Source organism: Panthera leo, chromosome B3, assembly GCF_018350215.1.
Source record: "Panthera leo isolate Ple1 chromosome B3, P.leo_Ple1_pat1.1, whole genome shotgun sequence".
Classification (NCBI taxonomy): Eukaryota; Metazoa; Chordata; class Mammalia; order Carnivora; family Felidae; genus Panthera; species Panthera leo.
In genome coordinates, this window is record NC_056684.1 from 60,023,461 (window position 1) to 60,048,951 (window position 25,491).

A 25,491-nucleotide genomic window follows, 5' to 3' on the forward strand; every position below is an offset into this window, starting at 1 on the left:
TTCCCCTCTCCCACTTTCTCTCTCTCAAAATAAATAAATAAACTTAAAAAAATGTCATTGAGTATAAAATTAAAAAATTTTTTTGGCTTATACATTTTGATTAATTTTCAGAATTGCTTTTTTTTTTTTTAATTTTTTAAAATGTTTTATTTATTTTTGAGACAGAGAGAGAGACAGAGCATGAGCAGGGGAGGGGCAGAGAGAGAGGGAGGCACAGAATCGGAAGCAGGCTCCAGGCTCTGAGCTGTCAGCACAGAGCCCAACGCGGGGCTCGAACTCACAAACTGTGAGATCATGACCTGAGCCGAAGTCGGATGCTCAACCAACTGAGCCACCCAGGCGCCCCCAGAATTGCTTTTCAAGTGCCATAGCTAATACTTTGTAAAGCTTTCGATTCTTTTATATTGATAGAATTCTTGATATCAGACTGTGGGAAAGTAATGTTAATTTTTTTCATGTTATTGTAGGAAATGTACTTGTGGAAGAAATATTGTGAGAATAAAAGTTACCTGACTTCTTTCGTTTATAGGTGACTTTAGACAGATCTTTTGCCAAGCATGCCTTAGAGAAGAACCTGGCTCTGAGAATCCCTGTCTCATAAGCAGGTTAATGCTTTGGGATGCAAAGCTTTATAAAGGTAGGTAGGTCTTTGCTTATGCTGCTTGCCATGAAGCATGACCTTAAAGTAGAGCTATAATCTTTTTTGTTTATTAAATCAGTGATCTTGATTGATAAGATATTATATTTTAAAGGAAAGTTAACCAATCAGTATGTATTCTTCTGTGTTAAAACCTGGGGATGTTGCCTTTTAATTATAGTGCCATTTTGTTTAGTCAGGGCCAATAAAGAATACTTAAGAGTATATATTCATGTAGTGGTGCCATTATTAACACTATGTTCATTTTTATTTTTACAATACAAATGTAGAACAAAAAGTAAAAGGTGAGAAAGAAGGCTAAAGGGGATAGAGAAGGAAAGACAGAGTAAGAGTAATTTTGAGTGAAATCGAATAAAAAGGAATAGAGAAAGTTTGGATGAGGTAGAATGAAGTAAGGTAAAGTGGAGGGGCAGAACGAGAGGGAAAACGCACATGTGTAAGTATTTTAAGTATTAAGTATTAATATAATTAAATGTTAATGTAATAAATACTACTCATATTTGATTCCTTTAGGTCTATTAGTATGTTAATTTTTTTTATAATATTCTGCCATCTCGTATAGCTGGCATTTTTTTTTTTTTTTTTTTTGCCTTGGTGATTCTCTTCCACTTCCCCCCAAAATTATCTGCAGGTGCCCGTAAGATACTTCATGAATTGATCTTCAGCAGTTTTTTTATGGAGATGGAATACAAAAAATTCTTTGCTATGGAATTTGTGAAGGTAATTGGTCTTTAAAATACATATCAGTAATAGAAAAAGAAAAACATTTTGTAAAGAGAGTTGTAGAAACAAAGGGGATAATTTTGAATTTAGAATTTAATTTTGTGATTTGTCAAAGGCTCATTTTTTTTTTCACATTTGATAGTATGGAAGCAGTAGTCTAGAAGAGGAGATAGGTGGAAAAAGATCTATTATTTGCCTGGACAGAGCATTTGGAGGTTAACACATTTACACATGCATTCATTCTTCCTGATCATTTGTCTGTCTTATAACAAATAAAATTATAACAAGAAGTGACTAGCTGAAAGACACAGCATCGAAAAGGAACAGATATGCATGCTAAAGGGAATTAAACAGGCAAGAGTTATACTTAATGAGGCTAAAACATAAAGATAAAACTTACAGCTTTTTGTTTTATTAATCTATTGTATATCCCTCACATTGTTTTATTTATGTATTTTTGGGCAGAGGGGTCTATCTCTCAAGTTGCATTGCAAGGTAATACATAACAGACTTTTTGAATCTTCCACTTTGCCTCATACAAAGGTATATCCAAGGGGCGCCTGGCTGGCTCAGTTAGTAGAGCATGTGACTCTTGATCTTAGGGTTGTGAATTCAAGTCCCATGTTGGGTGTGAAACCTACTTTAAAAAATGATAATAATTAATAAAACAGTTTTTAAAAAGTATCCAGTGGATACTTGTTGGTTTCTTCTGATTTTGGGTTGCAGGCAGTTCTATAAAACTTAAAAGGCTGGATCCAGGATGGAACTAGAAGCAGAGAGTGAAATAATGACAGTAGAAAGCAAATGATACTGTGGGACAAGAAACCTGCACTCTCTGGATTTTAGGAGTAGATTGTTAAAAGTAACTGAGACATTCCATTTCCTGAAAGATGATAACAACTCAAGCTATTAACTCTATTCTTCTAAAACTCTTACTCAAGCTATTAACTCTATTCTTCTAAAACTCTTCTTTAAGAGATAGAATATTGGACCATATATGTGATCTGAAATGAGTTTTTTTTCTTATATGAAAGCAGTTCTCCTATTTAAATTTTGTTTTTTTGACCACGGTTACTTCTTTGTAGAAATTCTAGTGGATAAAATTAAATATGTGGTTCAGGGATCTAACATGATGCTTGATACATGAGTGGATGTATTATTTTTGTTCTCCCAGTGTATTAGGTTTGATTTTCAGCTAGTATAGTTGAGAAGTTATCTGCAGCTGGCATTCATTTTGCTTAAGGCTGGAATGAATCTGATGGGTTTACTAGGTCATATCAGTTTTTAAATAATTTGAATATTGCCTCTGCCCTATACCATTGAGATAGAATCTGTTAAAGGTTGTCCCAGGCTCTGTTTAGAGAAAGGATATACTGTACCACTGCACTTCTCTGTGATTTTTTTTTTAATGCACGCGTGTGTGTGTGTGTGTGTGTGTGTGTGTGTGTGTGTGTTGGTTTTTGGCTTTTTATACATTTTATAGTTAACACTTCCAGCTCTGCGAGATTGGGTAACTGAATTCATGTTTGGTCTTTTGTTTGTTATTTTTCTTTTTTTTTAATATTAAAAGATTGTTTTTAATGTTTATTTTTTAAACTTTTTTTTAAATGTTTATTTATTTTTTAGAGAGACAGGGAGAGGGCATGAGTTGGGGAGGGGCAGAGAAAGAAGGAGACACAGAATCCGAAGCAGGCTCCAGGCTCTGAGCTGCCAGCACACAGCCCGATGTGGGGCTCGAACCTACAAACCGTGAGATCATGACCTGAGCCGAAGTCAGATGCCCAACCAACTGAGCCACGCAGGCACCTCAATGTTACTTGTTTTTGAGAGAGACTGGGGGGGGGGGGGGGGGGAGACGGAGTGTAAGCAGGGGAGGGGCAGAGAGAGGGAGGCAGAGAATCCAAAGCAGGCCCCAGGCTCCGAGCTGTCAGCACAGAGCCTGATGTGGGGTTCAGACTCATCAACCATGAGATCATGACCTGAGCAGAAGACACATGCTTAACCGAACTGAGCCACCCAGGCACCCCTGTTTGTTATTTTTCTAATATATTTCATTTAGGGCGCCTGGGTGGCTCAGTCGGTTGAGCGTCTGACTTCGGCTCAGGTCATGATCTCGCGGTTTGTGAGTTCGAGCCCCATGTTGGGCTCTGTGCTGACAACTCAGAGCCTGGAGCCTGTTTTGAATTCTGTGTCTCCCTCTCTCTCTGCCCCTCCCCCACTCATGCTCTGTCTCTCTGTCTCTCAAAAATAAATGTAAAAAAAAATTATTATATTTTATTCACTGTATTGTCTTTTTCTAAGAAATAGGAATTATAGGGGTGTCTGACTGGCTTAGTACAGTATGCAACTCTTGATCTCGGGGTTATAAGTTCAAGCCCCATGTTGGGTGTAGAGATAACTTTTTAAAAAAAATTTTAAAAAAGAAATAGGAATTATAGTACACATATACATAGAAACATCTATAGCATGTATTAAAATTGGGATTTTAAAAGTTTTCAGTAATTTAGAATTGATTTTCCATTTATTATATCTTTCAGTATTATAAACAGCTGCAGAAAGAGTATATTAGTGATGATCATGACAGAAGTATCTCAGTAACTGCACTCTCAGTTCAGATGTTTACTGTTCCTACCCTGGTATGTATTGATCATTTCTTTGCAGTCTTCCCAAGTAAAACCTGTTTTGCTTTTTAAGAACTCTGTTTAGTATCAAATCAAATTAAAATGATGTCAAAATCTCTATATTGGGCTAATTTCATTTGGAAGATTGAATGATACTTCATTGATACCTGCATACTTTAGTGGGACCTGAGGACAAGGTAGTTTGTGGAGTGGGAGTGACAGCATGACTGCTGTCCAAAAGTCCCGATCCCTGTGAGAGGAGACAAGAGCTGGTTTCTCAGAAACCAGGCTAACTTAAGAGGAGTGCCTTTTCAATACCCAAACTGTTTTTGGGTTTGTTTGTTTTTTTTTTTTTTTGGCTATTCTTTTGTTCTTTAGTTATTGTTTGGTGGGGAGGGGCAGATAGATGAAGATAAAACAAAGCTGGAGGGGAAAGTATGACGGTGAAGCATTTGCATGAGATAGGTGCTGATATGGTGCTGCTTAAGCTTGGGAGGAAAGTGGAAAATTCTGCCTTTTTTTTTTTTTTTTTTTGGTACTACTTCTTTTCCTGTTTCTTCTGGATGGTTTGGTTAACTATTCTTACCTTCTCATTTCAAAGGCTAGAGAAGAAGATGGAGAGTAGACAGTGGATTAGGAGTGACTGGGAGATGCGGGAATAGATAGTAATATGATAGAAGTCATGACGTATATCTATGTTTGTTCTGCTTTGCTCATCATGTGATTATTGATGGTAAACATTTATGTTGACAATCTGTGTGATGGGCTTGGAGTGTCCAACAGGTGTTTTCTAGTTACTGGGGAGTAAGGAATTTTTACCTTTAGAAAAAAACTTCTCAGAAATAGCTATTCTGTGAGACTAAGGGTTATGTACTCAGTAAACATTTAGTTAAAATGACTCACTGACCAGCCAAATGCGTGAGTAAATTAAGTCCATACTATCATGAGTTAATTATAAAGACAATATTCTTGAAATATTTGCAGGCTCGACATCTTATTGAAGAACAGAACGTTATCTCTGTCATTACTGAAACTCTGCTAGAAGTTTTGCCTGAATACTTGGACAGGAACAATAAATTCAACTTCCAGGGTTATAGCCAGGACAAATTGGGAAGAGTATATGCAGTAATATGTGATCTAAAGTAAGTTGTTCAAGTCAAAAGTTACCTGTTAATCACAGTGCTTTTGTATTCCGTTTTATAAATAAACTACTGATCCTTTTGGTTATCTAGAATTCTCCTTATAATCATGACAAGTACAAAGAACTTTTAATGTGTCATGTTAATAATTGTTTTAAGTGAACGCTTTTATAGAGTTAAAACCAGGTTAATAAGGAAGGTATTAAGGAGGGACCTGTTACAGGAACATAGGGTCTCTCAGGGTCACTGAATGTATCTCCATTGTAATTACCATGTCTTTCACTCACTTTCATTCATGCACTTTGGTTCTGTCCTTCTTCTGTAGTCTCTTTGTGCATAGTTTTCAGATAATCTTGTTGATGTGAGTTTCTTTTTAACTCCTTTCATACATACAAATAAGTTATTGATATTTTTTGTTTGTTTTTTTTTTTTTTTTTTTTGGCTGAAGAGGCTAGAGTTGCCTTTTAAACTAAAGTTGAAATCACATAACATCACATTTGGGATCATTGGACTTAAAAGGAAATAAGTTTCAGGGTGTCTGGGTGGCTCAGTTGGTTAAGCATCTGACTTCAGCTCAGGTCATGATCTTACGCTTTGTGGGTTAGAGCTCCGTATTGGGCTCTGTGCTGACACCTTGCTCAGAGCCTGCAGCCTGCTTTGGATTCTGTGTCTCCTTCTCTCTCTGCCTCTTCCCTGCTTGCACAGTCTCAGTCTGTCTCTCAAAAATAAATAAATACTAAAAAAAAGAAGTAAGTTTCCATTTATTTTAGAATTGGTGAATATTATAAGAGTTGTGATATTTCAAGTATTCAGTAAATCATAAGCTTCAAAAAATTCTTTTCTTGGGGTGCTTGGGAAGCTCAGTTGGTTAAGGGTTCAACTCTTGATTTCACCTCAGGTCATGATCTCACAATTTGTGAGACTGAGCCCCACATTGGACTCTGTGCTGACAAAGGAGCCTGCCTGGGATTCTCTCCCTCTCTCTTCCTTCCCAGCTCAAGTTCGTGCTTGTGCTCTCTCTCTCTCTCTCTCTCTCTGTGTCTCTCTCTCAAAATAAATAAACTTTAAGAAAAATATTAAAATATTTTCTTTTAAGAATATATTAAAACAAAAGCATTTCATTTAGTTTATTGTTTAAAATAAAGTGCTCCAAGGGATATATATATATGATTAATTGTTTCTAATCTCCAAGGGGGAAAAATCATTCTAAATTTCTCTGCTTTTTTAAAAAAATTTTTTAAGTTTATTTAATTATTTTGAAAGAGAGTGCAAGTGGGGGAGGGAGAGAGAGAATCCCAAGCAGGTTCTGCGCTGTCAGTGCAGAGCCCTATGCAGGGCTTGATCTCAGGAATTGTGAGATTATGACTTAAACTGAGATCAAGAGTCAGGGGCTTAACCAACTGAGCCACCCAGGCAAGTAATTTTGTCTACTTTTAGTGACCATTTAGTGCATTGAGAGGTGGAAACATACTTCCAAACAACCTAGAAATAGTCTGCTTAAAAATACACTTGACAGATTTCTAGAATTATGCATTGGATCCTTGATATTATTAAGGAAGAAGTTTCCAGATTTTTTCAGATTCCTCAGTTTTTAAATATGATTATACATCTTTCTCTAAAGTTCAGCAAATTGTTATGTCATCACAACCTCAGTACAGAGATGGTAGATGAATTCAGTAGTGAATCATCACTTACCAGTGTGCTTCACAAATTATGCATAAATTACATGTATGCAAAACAAACAAGCAAAAAATACACAAAAATTCCAAATGGCAGTACTTAAAATTATCAGTGTTAAATCAGAGTATTCATTATTCCTTCTTTGTACAGGTGAAGTCTCTATACTGCTGCTCTCATTATTGTGAAATATTCTTGTAGCTGACTTATGTTTTTTATCCAGGGAAGTTGTGCATAATCACTTCATTGTTTTATCACATTTTATTTTGTTTTATCAATTTCTGACTCTAGTTATTCTCTACAATAAATAATTGAGAGTTAACACACCTCTAGATACTTAGCCGTATGTTAAAACTTTAGGGTCACTGGTTTGAAAGTTTACTTTAAAGTTTTCCAGTCTTCTGATGCTTATTACAACTTCTTAACATCCTTACTTAAGTCAAGAAATCTATAATGACAAGGAGAAGGGGAAAATAACACATTCTGAGCTCCTGGAAAATCTGTACTGTGGCTGTCCAGATGTGACAGGCTAGGTTGCTTCTAAGTTCACTTAAGTAGACTAACTTCTGAGAAGTCAGGCTTAGCTTTGACATATGCCTCTCTAGAGCCTTCACATTTTGCTGTATAATTCTAGCTCTGCCCAGAGCTTCTTGTTACTTTAAGAAATCAGAATCCATAGTTTTGATGAATCAACATTGTCTTTAGCTCTGAAAATCTTAAAATTATCACAAAATGGGGAAGTGAAATATTTCTTTGTTTTTTGAAATGATAGGTATATCCTGATCAGCAAACCTACAGTATGGACAGAAAGATTAAGAATGCAGTTCCTTGAAGGTTTTCGGTCTTTTTTGAAGATTCTTACCTGTATGCAGGTATGATATTTCTATTCATCAGTAAGATAAATATTAAAAATTTAGCCCCAGTTTTTGTTTCTTTTAAGCAAATTGTGGTTGTTATGTAAGGAAGACTATATCTAGCAAAGTAGAAATAAAATTTAAACACTGCTTTACTGATCCCGCTTTAATAGATATTTAATAGGTATAATTCTATATACTTCAGTTAACTACTGCTATTACCAGTAATGTTTATTGATTGTGATATGGTAGTAAGCACTTTACATGCATTATCTCTCCTGAGCATCATAGCAATCTTATGAGGTAGCTACTGTTATTATCTTCATTTTACATATAAGGGAATTGAAGTCTAGAAATAATTTGACCAGGGTCACGCAGCTAGAAAGTGACAGAGCTGGGATTTGAACCCATGCATTATGACCTTGTATAATAGCCATGTTAAAAAGCTATGCATATATGATTATAAATTCTGACAATTTCATATTTTGACAGTAGAAGAGCGAAGAAAAAGGGCCTATGTAATATGCATATATATATATATATATATATATATATATATATATATATATGTAGAGAGAGAGAGAGAGTTTGTGCGTGTGTGTGTGTGTGTGTGTGTGTGTGTGTGTGTGTAATCACTCTTTTCTTATAGGGAATGGAAGAAATCAGAAGACAGGTTGGGCAACACATAGAAGTGGATCCTGACTGGGAGGCTGCCATTGCTATACAGATGCAATTGAAGAATATTTTACTCATGTTCCAAGAGTGGTGTGCTTGTGATGTAAGTAAAATTTGTTAGTAAGATCAGTGCTTTTTTTTTTTTTTTAGAAAGAGAGAGCGTGTGAGCTGGGGAAAAGGGGAGAGAGAGGGAAAATCTTGGAGCCCAACATGGGGCTTGATCCCATGACCCTGGGATCATGACCTGAGTCAAAATCAAGACTTGGACTCTCAATTGACTAAGCCATCCACGTGCCCCAGGATCAGTGGGTTTTAGGTGCTCTAATGATTATCAGTAATAAGGTTTTATGTAGCGACTTCCTTGCTATAAGATTTTATTATTTAAATAGTTGTGTATTTGAACTTGTCTTCCTGAATTTAGGAAGAAAATCCAGTTTTTTATGTTTGATTTAAAAATGTGCTCCATGGTAGTTTGATTTATCTCTGGGAATAGTGGGGTTTGAAAAATACAACAGAGGTGCCTGGGTGGCTCATTTGGTTGAGCATCCCACTTCGACTCATGACATGATCTCATAGTTCGTGAGTTCGAGCCCTGCGTTGGGCTCACTGCTGTCAACGCAGAGCCTGCCTTGGATCCTGTGTCTATTCCCCTCTATCTGCCTCTCCCCAACCGGTACTCTCTCTCTCAAAAATAAATAAAATGTTTCAAAACAATACAACAAAATACATTTATTTATTTGTGTATTCATTTATTTCCTTGGACATGAATACTAATAATATGAAAATTAGGACTACATGGACTTTAAAATACTTTGGTATTAGAGAATAGTGGATATTTATGCAATCATGAGCTCTGTTATACATGTTAAACCATTAAGAATATTAATTTCCAAACACAGAGCTAATGTATCTCCTTACACAATAATTTGAGACCATAATCCTCTTCAAACACACAGTCCTACCCCAGATTCCCTTTTTGGGAAGGATGACCTCATTTATTTCTGTTTTGAGAAAATCACCATTATCTGAGTCAAATTCTTTGATTTTCCCTGGTTTCTCTGTGCTGCTGACATGACATAATCTATTCACTACGTTTCTCTATGTCTTCACAATTGGTCTCTTTCTTTGCATTCCTTTCTTTCTAAAACTAAGGTCTCTACCTAGGCTCTTGGTCCTGAGCTACATTACTTCATCCTGGAGTTGGCTTCCTCACTTGTCTCCTCTGGTATTTCCCATTCTTTGATTCACTTGCCTACACACACAGGACGCACCTGTCCTTAACATCAACAAGAGTAAAAGCCCCTTACTTGTCTCTGCTACCTCTGTGAACTGTGAGCTCTCTTATTTCCTCCTCTCTTCTGCTTCCCCACCAGCAGTTGGTCACAGGTTCAGAGTGGCAGTCATACAGACATGATAGAATTTAATCTAGCACTGTAGCTTTGTGGAACAATAAGGACAGGAAATAATTGTCCAGCAACTAGCCAGAGCACATATTTTTTGGCAACCATCACCTTTATGGAAGGCATGCATAGTTGTTGGAGATGAGGTCAGAGTATGTGTTGTTCATCTTGACATTTGCCAAACCCTCTGCAGCCATCTATATTTGCTGTCATCTCTCTAGCTTCTGAAACTTCTTTAGGGTCTGGCTTCTGCCCTTACAAATTGATTGGAACTGCTTTTTGAAAAAAATTCAGAGGATCTTTATAGTAACCAAATTCAGAGGGTCTTCTCTAAGTCCCCATTTTCCTGCAAATGTCTGTAGCATTGTTTTCTCTTGAATACCTAATCTTTTTGAAACTTTCTTTCCCTTTGATTTTTACAAGTCTACATTATTATAATACTTCTGTTACTGATTCAACATTTCAATCATTGATTGCCTTTTTTTTTTTCCCAATTCCTTCTGACTACTGAATGATACATTCTGAATATTCTCTTTCTTACAGGTCTTTCATTTCTACCACCTCATTTAAAACTGTGGAGCTATAGTATTCTATTTGTGTGCTAGACATTCCTGCTTAGATCTTACACTTACATTTCAAATTCAGAATATATTAAATTGGTTTGTCATCATTTCTTTCTACTTCAACTTAACATTTTCCCTTCTTGACTTCCAGTTTTCAATTAATGACACTGATTCAGATGAGATTGGGTGCGTTCAGAGTCGTATGGCTGTGATTCATGCCATATCAAGACAATGACACTATGATTCATACATTCATCCACACAGAAAATCTCAGAGCCACTGCATTCTCTGTGTTAGATGTTAGCAGAGTTTTCAGGGGGAAAAAGTTCTATGTTCACATAAGATTGAGAAATGTTAGGTTGAACAAAATCAAGTATGATTTTTCTTTCTAATGCCACTGAACTTTTCCAACCCTTTATGGTTAAAAAAAATTTTTTTTAATGTTTTTATTTATTTTTGAGAGAGGAGAGAGACAGAGTGCCAGCAGGGGAGGAGTAGAGACAAGGGGAGACACAGAATCCGAAGCAGGCTCCAGGCTCTGAGCTGTCAGCACAGAGCCCGACATGGGGCTTGGACTTGTGAACTGCGAGATCATGACCTGAACTGAAGTCGGATGCCTAACTGACTGAGCCACCCAGGCGCCCCTCAAGCCCTTTAAATTATTCAGTGTGCTAATTTCTAAGTGGAATATTCCCAAAATTTATTGGACCATAGCATTTGTTTCTCAGGATAAAATCAGTGTGAAAAACACTGTCTTGAAAAGTGAGTTTGACTCCTCTCTCCCTGATGTGAGTTTTCCTTAGCCTAAGTTTATTTTACAATTCTAACTTATTTCCTGTGAGTTCATTTTCTTTTTCCCTGACTGCCCCCATCCTAGTTAAGACCCTTATCACCTTAGACTTAGACTTCATAGTAATCTTCCTGTTGGTTCCCTTGTTTCCTAACATCACTCTCTCCAATCTGTCATCTTCATTGACACCCATTAATTCTTCTTGAAGCAGCATGTTGACATTGTTACACTTGAGACACCATCAGTATATTCCCATACTGATGGCAAGGCATATTTCCAGCTGCACTGCTCATTAATTTCATCCATAAAGCCTTTCATTTATCTAGTGTTTATTCCTTTACACTGCCTGCACAAGAGTTGTACTTCCCCTTTTTTCTCTGTTTACTCTTATATCTCTGCTTATTATACCACTGTCACCTCATTTTTCCCCATAAATTCTGCATATTCTTTTAGACCCCACTCAAAACTGCTTTCACAAATAATGTCTTCCCATTTGTTTGTAATTCTTTTTCCTCCCTCTTAGAGTAATTCTTTTGTACAATTTACATAGTACTTAAAATGTTTTACTTTGATTGTGTGTGTGTGTGTGTGTGTGTGTGTGTGTGTGTGTGTGTGTCTGTCTGTCTTATGTTTCCAACTAGTTTGTAGATCCTGTGGAAGTAACTGTGCTATACATGGAACAATTTTGTGCTTATATTTACTAAATATTTATTGAATGGTGTGGTAAAGTAGATAACTTGTTAATCTGTGTACATTTTTAATTTCCTTTTAGGAAGAACTCTTACTGGTGGCTTATAAAGAGTGTCACAAAGCTGTGATGCGGTGCAGTACAAGTTTTATATCTAGTAGCAAGACAGTAGTACAATTGTGGGGTCATACTCTGGAAACTAAGTCATACAAGGTATCTGAAGATCTTGTAAGCATACATCTGCCACTCTCCAGGACTCTTGCTGGTGAGTGTTTGTTTTTTGCATCTTTCTATTAGCTTTGTTTTTTAGATATTCAGAGTAGTAGAACTATTTCTGTTTTTGTTCTGTACTCATTATGTACAAACATATTCATATCACACTGCAGTTAAGAACTGTCACTGTCCTTCAAAGAGTTGTCACCAGAACATTGATCTCGGGATGCTTGTTTACCTGGGCCTTTTGTTATTTGGGTCAGCTAATGAATCCTTTTAATATACACTGAAGGATTAACTTGGTAACTCATTTCCCACCCCAATTTAAATATGGTAAAATCTTGTTGCTGGTTTTTGTGGGGTTTTTTTCACTGAAGTATAGTTAACACACATTGTTACTGGTTTTTAACCCTCTTCTCTATGAGATTACACCAGTATGTTATCTTTGTTGTTATTCCTTTCACCACTAAAAGAAAGAAATAAGATTCTCTTTAATCATTCTTTGATTTGCATTTCCATGTAAATTGGTCCTGTCAGGTTTTTTTTTTTTAATAACTTTATGTAAGTGTATGTATGTATTTATTTATTTTTGAAGAATGCTGATAGCAGCTTTCTATTTAGTTAGTTAGTTAGAAAGTAAGGAAGCTCCATGCTTTCTTGAACTCACAACCCTGAGATCAAGAGTTGCATGCTCTACTGACTGAGCTAGCCAGATGCCTCTATGTTTATATTTTTAATTGTGGTAAATATACATATAACTTAAAATTTATCATTTGAACCATTTTAAAATGTATAGTTCACTGGCATTAAGTACATTCATATTGCTCTGCAGTCATCAACCACCATCCATCTCCAGAATATGTTTCATCTTCCCAAACTGAAATTCTGTACCTGTTCAGCATAACTCCTCAATCCCCCACTCCCTGCGGTCTATGGAAGTCACCATTCTACCTTCCACTTGTATGTTTGACCCCTATAAGTACCTCACTTAAGTGAAATCATATACATATCCTTTATAACTGGCTTATTTCACTTAGTGCAATATCCTTAGTTTACCCATATTGTAGCATGTGTCAGAATTTCCCTCCTAGTTAAGACTGAATAATATTCCATAGTTTGTATATACCACCTTTGCTTATCCATTTGCCTACGAATGGATGCTTGGGTTCCTTCTACCTTTTGGCTGTTGTGAATAATGTTGCTGTGAGTATGAGTGTACAGGTATCTGTTTGAGTCCTTGTTCTTAGTTCTTTGATGTATGTACCATAAGTGTAATTGCTGGTTCATAAAGTAATTCTACTTTTTAATTTTTTGAGGAACCACCAAACTCTTTTTCATAGCAACTGCACTGTTTTACATTCCCACCAGCAGCGTACAAGGGTTCCATTTTTTCCTGCATCCTCACCAACACATCTTCTTTCCTGTATGTTTTTTTTAATAGCCATCCTAATGAGTGAAGTGGTAGTTCATTGTTTTTGTTGTTGTTGTTGTTTTAAGTTCATTTATTTATTTTGAGAGAGACAGCATAATCCTGGGAGGGACGGACAATGAGAGAGAGAATGCCAAGCAGGCTCCACACTGTTAGCACAGAACCTGATGTGGGGCTTGAACCCATGAACCATGAGATCATGACCTGAGCCAAAGCTAAGAGTCGGGTGCTTAACCACCTGAGCCACCCAGGCACCCCAGTTCATTGTGGTTTTGATATGCATTTCTCCAATGATTAGTGATTATTGAGCATCTTTTCCTGTGCTTGCCGGTCATGTTTATATCTTCTTTGGAGAAATGTCTGTTCAAGTCCTTTGTGTATTTTTTAATCAGATATTTTGTTGTTGAGTTGTTGGAGTTTTCTGTATGTTCTGGATATTAGCTATGTATCAAACATATGATCTGCAAATATTTTCTCCCATTCTTTGGAGTGCCTTTTCACTCTGTTGATAGTATCCTTTGAAATTATTGCCAAATCCAATGTCATGAAGTCTATTCCCTGTTTTCTTCTAAGAGTTTTACAGTTTTAGCTCCTATGTTTAGGTTTTTGATTCATTTTTAGTTTTTGCACATGGTATAATTGATGTGATTTTACGTCACTTCTATTTTTACAAAAAGAAATACTTAAATTAGTTTTCATTTCTTTTGATTAGTTAAGAGCAGAATAAGGATGTCTTGAGAGGCAGCACAGTATTTTTATATAACGTGTAAACACACCTTGCACTATGTAGGATCTTAAATACATTAATAATACTATGTTTTAAAATTAGAAGTCAAAAGTTTGCATTTCTAAACTCAGTAAATATATATTTAAACCTCATAAGTTTCTGAACTTGAGTTAATGAGGGATACATTAACTGGGTTTATTGCTTTTTCATTTCTCTCTCTCTCTCTCTCTTTTTTTTTTTTAACCTTTAGGTCTTCATGTGCGTTTAAGCAGGCTGGGTGCCGTTTCAAGACTACATGAATTTGTGCCTTTTGTAAGTGACTCTATTAAGGGCTGATTTACTTATACCCTATTTCTAAACACCTCTTGGTTGATGAGAGGGAAGAAAAATTTTGAAACCTACCTGGATAATTCCCATTTAGTAATTTTAGGTTTCTATATAAGTACATTGAAATCTAAATCACCAAAACTTGGAGTTAACTCATTCAAGCCCATCTGTTTTACAGATGAGAAAACTGAAGAATGTCTAGTGCCATGACTTTGAGACACATCCAAGCCCTCTGAAAAATAATGAAATTGTTCCTCTCTTTCAGGAGGACTTTCAAGTAGAGGTACTAGTGGAATATCCTTTGCGTTGTCTGGTGTTGGTTGCCCAGGTTGTTGCTGAAATGTGGCGAAGAAATGGACTCTCTCTCATTAGCCAGGTATGGCAAGGCCTATTCACATTCATGTGAATGTGAGTGTGTTAATTTTCTGATTGTTTTTTCTCTTATATAATTTAACCTTGTGTCTCTGGATTTTGCTATTTGCTTTCTGTTTTCTTATATGAACTCAGAAATGAAAGTTCTAGTAACCATGTAGATATTTCTCCTAGTGAGTAGATAGATTAGGTGATAGCCAGTAGAAATGTGCCCATTAACATTATGAGGATTTCCTTACCTGGAGACCTATAGTCTTCCCATCACCTTTCTTAATAGAAGGCCACTTTAACAATTTTTCCCTCTGTTCTAGAGCAAATAAAGAGAAGTGCTTTTCCTAGAAGATGGGGAAACTGGACTTGTAAAGATACCACTTGGGAGAAAAATCGTGTTATGATTGATTGTAGAAATTAGTTTACTTTTATAGAAGTGGGGATTTTTAAATCAGAGGAAATAAATTCTTTTGTTGCACATGTTGAGAGAGTAATAATAAGAGCATTTTAAACTTGGAAGTATTTTCATGCCATATTTCCTTACTTTAAAATCTCACGAATCCCTTAGTGATTCATAGATTTACAGCTTTTTTTTTTTTTTTTTTTTTTTTGCCACTAAGGAGTTCTTGGAGTTTCTGGTTTAGAGAAAGTTTTAGGAATAGTGTTTGTTAAGAATTCTGTTTGAAATAAAACAATTCATGCCACTTCTATCTTTTATTTTACAGGTGTTTTACTACCAAGATGTTAAGTGCAGAGAAGAAATGTATGATAAAGATATCATTATGCTTCAGGTACCTATTGAAATTACTTTGGATACTTATGTCTTAACCTTCTTCGATCCCTTGTAGAGGGAGAGAAAAGATACAGTAATTATTTTTAACTTTATTTACTTAAATTTTTCTCACTGTTAAAACTTAATAGGGTATCATAAAAAATGGAAGGGATTACTACATTATCTTTTGCAGACTTACTTTATACTCTTTCTGACAGTCCTACTGGAGACAAATGTTTGTTCATTTAATACACATGGAACTGTCATGCTGCGTTTCTTCCACAGATTGGTGCATCTTTAATGGATCCCAACAGGTTCTTGTTACTGGTACTTCAGAGGTATGAACTTGCTGATGCTTTTAACAAGACTATATCCACAAAAGACCAGGTAAGCAACAGAAACTGACATGTGTATCAATTCCAAAGGAAGTATTTTTGTTAACAATTTTAATCATATTTAGGATTTTTATTTCTTTATGTGTATTTCCAAAAATCACACATATACACATAACATGCATGTATATCTACATATGCACATATGTACTGTTTTTACTCTACAAAAAGTTAGAATGTTTAGATTAATAAAAGGAGAAGAAAAATCACATGAAAGACTGCCTCCTAGAAATGATCACCTTCTAAGTTTTGGTGTCTTGTTTGTTTTTGAAACAAAAATTGGATCATTTTGTATGTGCTATTTGGTTATTTGCTTTCTGTGCTTAATGAGATGTTGTGATAGGTTTAAATAAATATACCACCACTTTTTTTTATATCATAATTTTTAAAGGCTATATAGTATTGCGCTGTACAATTGCATTATACTTTGATCCCCGAATTGCTGAAGAGGTTTTCTAGTTTTTTGGTCTTATAAACATCTCTGTACCTCAGGGTTTAAACACTTGCCTAATTATTTTGTTAAGATAAATTTTTAGAAGAGGATTACCTGGAGAAAACAGTATGCTTTTTCTTAAGACTCTTAATACATATTGTCACATTGCTCTCAGAAGAGGTACTCAGATTTACACTCTTTAGCAGTGTGTACCTCTGTAGTGGCACTAGTATCTTTACTCTTTGTTGATGTGGTAGGTGAAAGGTGGTCTTTTATTTGTAGGTGTAGTTCTTTAATGAGCATTGAGGTTGACCATGTTTTCATGATTATTGGCCTTTTTTCCCCCTTTCTGATAGTAAATTATCTTTCCAACCCTTTCCCTTTTTCAGTTTCTGTTAAAGTTCCTTATTTAATAAGGATATTTTTCACTTGTATTTGTTACATTTTTCATAGCTTATAATTTGTTGTACTGTGTAGTTTTGTTACATCTTCATTGCTTTCATATTTGATACAAACTTATAAAGTAGTCCTTACGTACTTTAAATTTATGAATCATGTTATTTTATTCTTTCAAATTAGAAGTTACTTGCAAAGGACCAAAGAATAGGATACAAAATACAAAGCTAATTTTTAGTCATGTTTTATACTTGGTGAAAAATGAGTATCTCATTTTGCTATACATTGCTTAAGTAAGAGGGGTGTTAAGGAAGAGTATTCTCACGAACTGGTATCTGTTATTTGAAGCCACTGTCCCACCAACCCAGGTAAGAAGGAAGTCATAAGAATTAGTTTGTTGACTTAAGGCTATATGGTAATGATAATGAAAATAATATTTGTATTGAGTTCTTATTATATGCCAGGTATTGTGAACCTTATGGAATTTGATGTCAGTAAAGGGAATTATTCACCTAATTTTCTGCTGCAGTCTGAAGGAAAATACTGGACTGAATGAACCATGAGTCTGATCCAGAAATGTATGTTTTGTAAAGGCTTTTGGTTCTTTTGTAACTAATTTATTCTTTTTTGATTCAATAGGATTTGATTAAACAATATAATACATTAATAGAAGAAATGCTTCAAGTCCTCATCTATATTGTGGGTAAGATTAAAACATTAATCTTATGAGTTCTTTTCAGAGAGAGCATTAATAAAAACTATAATTTATCATCTTACCCTTCTCGCAAATACAGCATAGAATATTAGAGATTAATGTGACTAATATGATTGATGTGTTTAGAAACCTAGCTTTTAAAAAGCACAGTTCTGTTACATCTTTGTTTGTCAATACCTGATTTATAATTATTTGGTCTTGTTTTACTGGAATACGATTATCCTAGTTAGAAATGTAGATGAAAAATACCTATACATTGAGTGCTAAAAATTTTATTTATATGTGAAATTTCAAAGTAATATAGGTCTTAGTAAAAAAAATTTTTTTTTCATTGTGTCATTCTTTTTACTTTGGGTAAATATTGGCCATACTTTTTTGGTTGTTTTTTTTTTTTTTTTTAATGTTCTGTATTATAGACTTTGTTGATTTTACGAGCTAAGTAAAATTTCTTGACTTCTCATTCTGGATATTGTTTCTTACTTTATGGCAGCAAACATGCTTTTTATTGTTAGTTCTTAGTGAGGATTCTACCCCTGGCTAAATCTGAAAACATGGGTTCATTTTACTTGTTTTCAGAGAGTTAGTTACTGACTGGCTGCTTGTCTCAGCAGAAAGTGTGGTGAACTTCATTGCCATTGCAAAGTGAGTTGTAAATGTGTAAAAGATTTTTAAATTGATGATATACTTTATTAAATTATAAAAACTTGAGAATTTTTATGTTTGTTCTTGGAATAGTGTGTGAAGAATTTCTAGTACTATATTTTTGCTGTTTTATATTTTTACTGTTTTATTATTGCTATTACTGTGTTTATCTAAATTTAATGGGTTTTTCCTCCTATGTGATTTGATTTTTTGTTAATACCTGCTATATTCCTGAGTACAGTAACTTCATTACTTTCATTATCATTAATATATATTAATGAGATATATATTATCATTTATATATATTATTTAATATGTATAATCATTAATATAATATATATTATATTATTATTTATATATACTATCATTATATATAATATATATTATCATTAATATATATGTGTTAATATATAGTGTTAACTATGTAATACTATATATTAACTATATAATAGTCTATAATACATATTGTATTATTGATTTTTAGGAATTATCTATAATATATTAACTATCAGAAGCATGCCATTTACATTTTTGGGGTCTTAGATTCATGATTTGTAAAATTTGAAGGTAATCTATGTGATCTCTGAGCTTTCTTATAGCACTAAATTTCTAGAGAATACTGTTTTAGGGGGAAAAAATTGAAAGTTATAAAGTGCTTTACAAATGTTAAGAGGGATGATCTATTTGAAATGAATTCATTTCACAAAAGTCATTCTTTGGCTAATTTATAGAATTTATCAAATCTCTTAGGCAGAAGCTTCCTGCCTGTGTAATAACTTTGTTATAGATATCATAAGAGTTTGTATATTACAAATCAGTGGTGACATAAGGCCAGATACCATAGGCCTTCTTAAGACAATGGGAATTAGATGCTTTCAACACCAGTTCCCATAGTTAATTTAGCTATTTTCTCTCTCTGTTTGGCAGTTTATTGAGATGAAAAATGGAAAATGGTCATGTGGGCATTTTAGCAACACCAGTCATTCCTGATACATATTACTGTTTTGTCATTTAATCCATAACAACATATTTAAGTATCTTGTTTGTGGGTTTTCACCTTATTCTGTCTTAAATAACAAATATAAACAAAATCAAGGAAGATCTTGAAAGAAAAGCTATTGTTCACTGATGGCCAGTAGTCTTTCAATGCCATCAGCCTTTTTTCTAGTATTAGAAACACATGCTAATTTAATTGAGGGGCCTTGTTTATAATGTGTGAGTATGTGTACATATACTTCTGTGTGTGTGTGTGTGTGTGTATAGGTTAAGAGAAGGCCTGTGTTCTTTGGATCTCTTCATTTTTCTTCCTCTGTCTTTTAGCAAATAGACTTTTGTTCAGATTTAGGAATATGTCCAAATAATTTCTGGTCCCTCTCTCATAGACTTAATGCAGTATTCTGTGTATTAAGTGTTCCTGGTAGAAGAGATTTAAGTAGAAAACAATTGATTGTTTTACTTTTCTTTTCATTGTTTGTATTAGGTGAGCGTTATGTACCTGGCGTGGGAAATGTAACCAAAGAAGAGGTCACAATGAGAGAAATTATTCACTTGCTTTGTATTGAACCCATGCCACATAGCGCCATTGCCAAAAATTTACCTGAGAATGTAAGTCCAGCATTGTTGTTGTTGTTGTTTTTCTTTTTTTGGAATTGGAAACAAAACTACTTTGAAGTTTTAGGAAAATTTATTTAATGAATTTTGCAGATCTACAACTATTCATTCTTTAGTGGTATAAACTTTAATAATTCTGGACTTCTGGGCATTAGGAAACATTTTCGAAATATTATGGCTATTTGGAAAACATCTTAGAGCAAGAAACTTCTTGGCTTTTGCTTACCTCAAAATAAAAATTCTCCAGAGAAAAGGGGCCTCCTTGAAATACTGAGACTATTTGAGTTATATTAGTCTGGATCTTCTGAGAAGCAGATGTCTAAGACAAAACATTTAAGAATTTATTAGGAACAGTACGTATGAGAGAAAATGGTGAGGAAGCTTGGAAAAGCTTGGGAGCCATCAGACTGTGAGGCAAAATTGATTCCAGGTGAAAGTAAGAAGAAAGGAAGGTTAGATAGAAGCATTCTAGACTGCTGGGTAATCCCATCCAGGCTTGATGTCTTCCCCTCTATCCCACAGTGAGCCTGCATTAGTATCTCTGTTGCCTCTGGCTGGAGGTCTGCAGAGTGCAGTCTCATGGCCACAGGTGATATTTAAGTTTTTGTATTTGCTGACAATTGAAGTAATAGTCCTAAAGATTATGGGTCTCGGGGCGCCTGGGTGGCTCAGTCGGTTGGGCGTCCGGTTTCGGCTCAGGTCATGATCTCACGGTCCATGAGTTCAAGCCCCGCATCGGGTTCTGTGCTGACAGCTCAGAGCCTGGAGCCTGTTTCAGATTCTGTGTCTCCCTCTCTCTGACCCTCCCCTGTTCATGCTCTGTCTCTCTCTGTCTCAAAAATAAATGTTAAAAAAATGATAATAAAAAAATAAAAAAGATTATGGGTCTCATATTTTTTCTTCTGGGATTTAATTATGAATTAGAACAATGATTCTTAAAAGAGAATTGGACTTATCTATCAAGGTTTTCCAGAGAAATAGAATAGAGATAAATTTTGACTGTTGGTCATTTTTCCTAAAAAAATATTTGTATCTTTTTCCAGTTTTATTGTTTGTTTTTAAATTTTTTTAATGTTTATTTTTGAGAGAGTACAAGCAAGGGAGGGGCAGAGAGAGAGAGGGAGACACAGAATCTGAAGCAGGTTCGAAGCTCTGAGCTGTCGAGCCTGATGCGGGGCTCGAACTCACAAACTGCGAGATCATGACCTGAGCTAAAGTGGATGTTTAACTGACTGAGCCACTTAGGTACCCCTTTTTCCAGTTTTATTGTTAATTGATTCTCAGACTCATTTGGCATATCACCTTCATAATTTCTACATATCCATCTACCCATTTTATAATTATTAATACATTTTAAGATTAATTTACATTTTTCTTGGCATCTTTCTAAGCAATACTATCAGTGAAATAGGTTTAGTTTCTGGATTTTTTTTCTAATATGTATTAAAATAAGTGAGTAACTATTCACAATTTTAAAAATATATAACTGTATAACATAAAATAATTTCATACACCACTAGTGATATACATATCATACTTTGCAAGAAGAATGCTTTAAGGCATACCCTAACTTCATTGCTTATCCCAAGTGCATTATTTTATTTTATTTTATTTATTTTGAGAGAGAGAAAGAGGGAGCACAAGCAGGAGGAGGGGCAGAGAGAGAGAGAGAATCCCAAGCAGGCTCTGCAGTGTCAGCACAGAGCCAGACGCGGGGCCTGAACTCACAAACTGGATCATGACCTGAGCCAGAATCAAGAGTCAGACGCTTAAGTGACGGAGCCACCTAGTCCCCCTACTATGTGCGTTATTTTAAAAGGAGGTTAAATGCCTCAATTTTTGCAAAATTATTATGTGCTTACTTTAGTATCTCAACTATGTTCTTATCCTGATTTTAAATGACTTCATTAAAAAAAAAAAATTCCTCGATCAAGGAAAAGTCCTGGCCAATCAGAAAATTATTATAATGCAGAAGCCAGACTACATTTGGACATCTACATGTGTTTGGCTGTAGATTCCATTTATTTTATAACCTTGGTTTTAGGTATTGGTACAGCATGGGCATGTCCTTAAATGATGTGGGTGATGAACATAATAAATAAGGAAAACTCTTTTTCTTTTTTTTTTTAAGTAGTGTCCACACCTAGCCTGGGGCTCGAATTCACAACCCCTAGATCAAGAGTCACATGCTTCACTGACTGAGCCAGCCAGGCACCCTGAGCTCTTTTTCTTTGAACTGTTGGGTGTGTGTTTGTGTGTTTATATACATAAGTGTATATGAGGGCAAATTTAGATAAAATTTCTTCCTTAAGTAGTTTATTTATAGATCTTATTTCTGTTAAGAAATTGGTTCCTCAAAACAATTGGTTTCAGACCCAATTTTTTTATACTGGAAGTTGATCTTTTTTTATTGTTTACAAAGTACTTCAGGAATGCTGTTGAAATGTATTGCAGTTCACAGTAAGAGAAGGAAAAGTCATTGCATGAAGGTAAAAATGACAAAAATATTGTTTCAACAGGAAAATAATGAAACTGGATTAGAGAATGTCATAAACAAAGTGGCCACATTTAAGTAAGTACTTAATATTTATGCTTATTTTGGGAAGTAGACCAATCTTTGGTATTGTACATTGGATATTTGTAGAAGCTCGGAAGTCCTTGCCTGAACTCCTAAGAGCAAGAATGGAGTACAGATGAAAAAGGGTGAAAATGAAGGGCACACAGTTAAGCACTGAGTAATGTGTTTGTTGAAAAAAATGAGTATTTTTGCATATGTGGATGTTAAGAAACTTAGTAGAAGACCATGGGGGAAGGGAGGCAAACAATGAGACTCTTAAATACAGAGAACAAACTGAAGGTGGGTTGGGGTGGGGGAGAGGGGAAATGGGTGATGGGCATTGAGCAGGGCACTTGTTAGGATGAGTACTGGGTGTTGTCTGTAAGCGATGAACCATGGGAATCTATCCCAAAAACCAAGAGCCCACTTCACACACTGTTTGTTAGCCAGTTTGACAATAAATTATATTAAAATTAATTAATTTTAAAAAATGAGTATTTTTGGAAAGTATATGAGAAATACTGATTCATGATATTAAGTGACTTAAATAGTAAGTACACTTGGCCCTTCAACATGTTCAAATAGCATGAGTCCACTTACACGTGAAGTTTGTACAGTATAGTACTGTTAATGTAGTTTCTCATTTATGATTTTCTTAACATTTTCTTTTTGCTAGCTTACTTTTTGTGAGAATATAGTGTATGATACATTTAACATACAAAACATGTATTGACTATTTATGCTATTAGTAAGGTTCCTAACCAGTAGTGGGCTATTAATAGTTAAGTTTTTGATTGATGAAAGAAATAGAAGATGAACAAATAAATATTCCATGCTCATGGATTAAAAGAGTTAATATTATTAAAATCTCCATATTATCCAAAGCAATCTATAGATTCAATGCAATCCCTGTCAAAATACCAACAGCATTTTCCACAAAACTAGAACAAATAATACTAAAAGTTGTATGGAACCGCAAAAGACCCCAAATACCCAGAGCAATCTTGAGAAAGAAAAAAAAGCTGAAGGTGTCCTAATTCCTGATTTCAAGATATACTACAAAGCTATAGTAATCAAAACAGTATGGTCAGAATGACCAACATAAAAAATAGATGAAACAGCAAGTGTTGGTGAGGTTATGGAGAAAAAGGAACCCTCTTGCACTGTTGGTAGCAATGCAAACTGGTACAGCCACTGTGTAAACAGTATGGAGGTTCCTCAAAAGGTTAAAAGTAGAACTACCCTACAATCAGTAATTGCACACTGGGTATTTACCAAAAAGTTCAAAAACACTAATTCAAATGGATACGTGCACCCCTATGTTTCTTGCAGCATTATTTACAGTAGACAAATTATGGAAGCAGTCCAAGTGTCCATAGACAGATGAATGGATGAAGAAGACATGGTATATATTATACACTGGAACATGATTCAGTCCTAAGAAAGAATGAAATCTTGACATTTGCAACAGTATAGATGGAGCTAGAGAGTATAAGGCTAAGCGAAATAAGTCAGAGATCAGGTCTGTAAAATATCAAATAAACTTGCTCAAATTTGTTTAAATTTCTTAATTATGAAACACAACTGAGCTGTTATCAGGACTTTGAGCTTGCCATATAGGTTTTTAGTTTTACTATTGGAATGAAATTTCTCATTTCAGTTTAAGCAAGCTGATTGAGATATGATTATTTCTTCTAGAGTTTGAGTTTTAATTACTGTTTAGGTTCTTATTTTGTCAGTATTGTATACTGTAGAAACCCTGCAGTTCATCTCTGTATTTTCTGTCCGTTTAGGAAACCAGGTGTATCAGGCCATGGAGTTTATGAACTGAGAGATGAATCATTGAAAGACTTCAATATGTACTTTTATCATTATTCCAAAACGCAACATAGCAAGGTAGGAAAGGATATCCTCTTCAGTAAATAAGCCTAAAATGCTTTATGCTTTCTAACTCTGCAGGAAATTTCGTGTTTTTTTTTTCTATAGTTTTATATTGGTTCTCATTAATAGAGGCCATTATCTCACCCAAGAAATTAAAATTGAATCAGTAATGTTACCTAGTATACAGGCAGTATTTACCAAAAATATCCTTTATCCCGGTCTCATGGGGAGGAGGATTCAGTCAAGGATCATGCACTTTATTTGGTGTCATGTTTCTGTAATCTCCTTTAATTTAGGATGATGTTTTTGCCTTTTTTGTCTCTCATAATATTGCCATTTTATAATATGCCATTGCCACGTAGAGTATAGGCTAGTGGTCTTTTAGAATATCCTACATTCTGAATGTATCTGATTGTATTCTCATGATTAGATTCAAATTAAATGTTTTGGGGTAAAATATTATATAGATAATACGTTGTATCAAATCAGGCACATGATGTGTATTTGTCCCATTAAGGGTGATGTTAAGTTTGATCACTTACGGTGATGTCTGGACTCGTCCTTACAAAATGAATAATTTCCAGGCCGCAGTACAATGCCCTGAATATAATAGGCACGAGATGAATATTGTTGACTGAAAGAATGGGAACTAAAATCTTGAGGAGGGATGTTACTCATCTGTTTTGCAGTGGCTTTTCCTAGGACAGTCATTTTATTTCTGGCACCAGGTAACATTTTTAATACATCAGTATATAAGATATTTTGGTAGGCTCCTGGATCTTTCCTGCCTGCTTCAAAGTATTCCATTTGTTTCATGCTTGCCAAGCAGTATATTTAAAGATAGACTTTTTTTTTTTTTTATATATATACACATAGGCAGAACATATGCAGAAGAAAAGGAGAAAACAAGAAAACAAAGATGAAGGTAAAAAGTGAGATTCTGATTTGACTCATTTTCACTATTTTCTGTGGTTTTGTATCAGCCTAGTATATAGTGTTTTTCACTTTTGTTTTTGTTGTTTTTAAGAGTGGGCAACTAATGAAAGTGCATAGACCCCTTTATTTCTTGTCCTCATATTAAGATATGGCTTACATCAGTGGTGATACAATTTTTAAATTTATAGCAAATGGAGTTTACTTTGGGTGACTGATATAGTGACTTATATTTCCCTTGACATTGATGCATTCAGTGCTTTAAAAGTAACAAAAATCATGTGTTGTTTTGCATGTAATCCATGATTTTGA

The 25,491-nt window shown here is 34.8% G+C and overlaps 1 protein-coding gene across 1 annotated transcript in view; it reads left to right on the plus strand.

Annotated features, from left to right (window-relative positions):
• UBR1 (ubiquitin protein ligase E3 component n-recognin 1) overlaps positions 1–25,491 on the plus strand; it is a 133,262-nt gene that overhangs the window by 54,628 nt on the left and 53,143 nt on the right. Inside the window, exons 9-24 of the mRNA XM_042942244.1 lie at positions 530–637; positions 1,290–1,378; positions 3,919–4,017; positions 4,987–5,144; positions 7,591–7,690; positions 8,322–8,450; positions 11,873–12,053; positions 14,408–14,469; positions 14,750–14,860; positions 15,573–15,638; positions 15,905–16,006; positions 17,480–17,543; positions 19,678–19,802; positions 22,328–22,380; positions 24,159–24,261; positions 25,123–25,171. Coding sequence (XP_042798178.1) covers positions 530–637; positions 1,290–1,378; positions 3,919–4,017; positions 4,987–5,144; positions 7,591–7,690; positions 8,322–8,450; positions 11,873–12,053; positions 14,408–14,469; positions 14,750–14,860; positions 15,573–15,638; positions 15,905–16,006; positions 17,480–17,543; positions 19,678–19,802; positions 22,328–22,380; positions 24,159–24,261; positions 25,123–25,171 — 1,599 coding nt within the window. The remainder of the gene's footprint in view (positions 1–529; positions 638–1,289; positions 1,379–3,918; positions 4,018–4,986; positions 5,145–7,590; positions 7,691–8,321; positions 8,451–11,872; positions 12,054–14,407; positions 14,470–14,749; positions 14,861–15,572; positions 15,639–15,904; positions 16,007–17,479; positions 17,544–19,677; positions 19,803–22,327; positions 22,381–24,158; positions 24,262–25,122; positions 25,172–25,491) is intronic.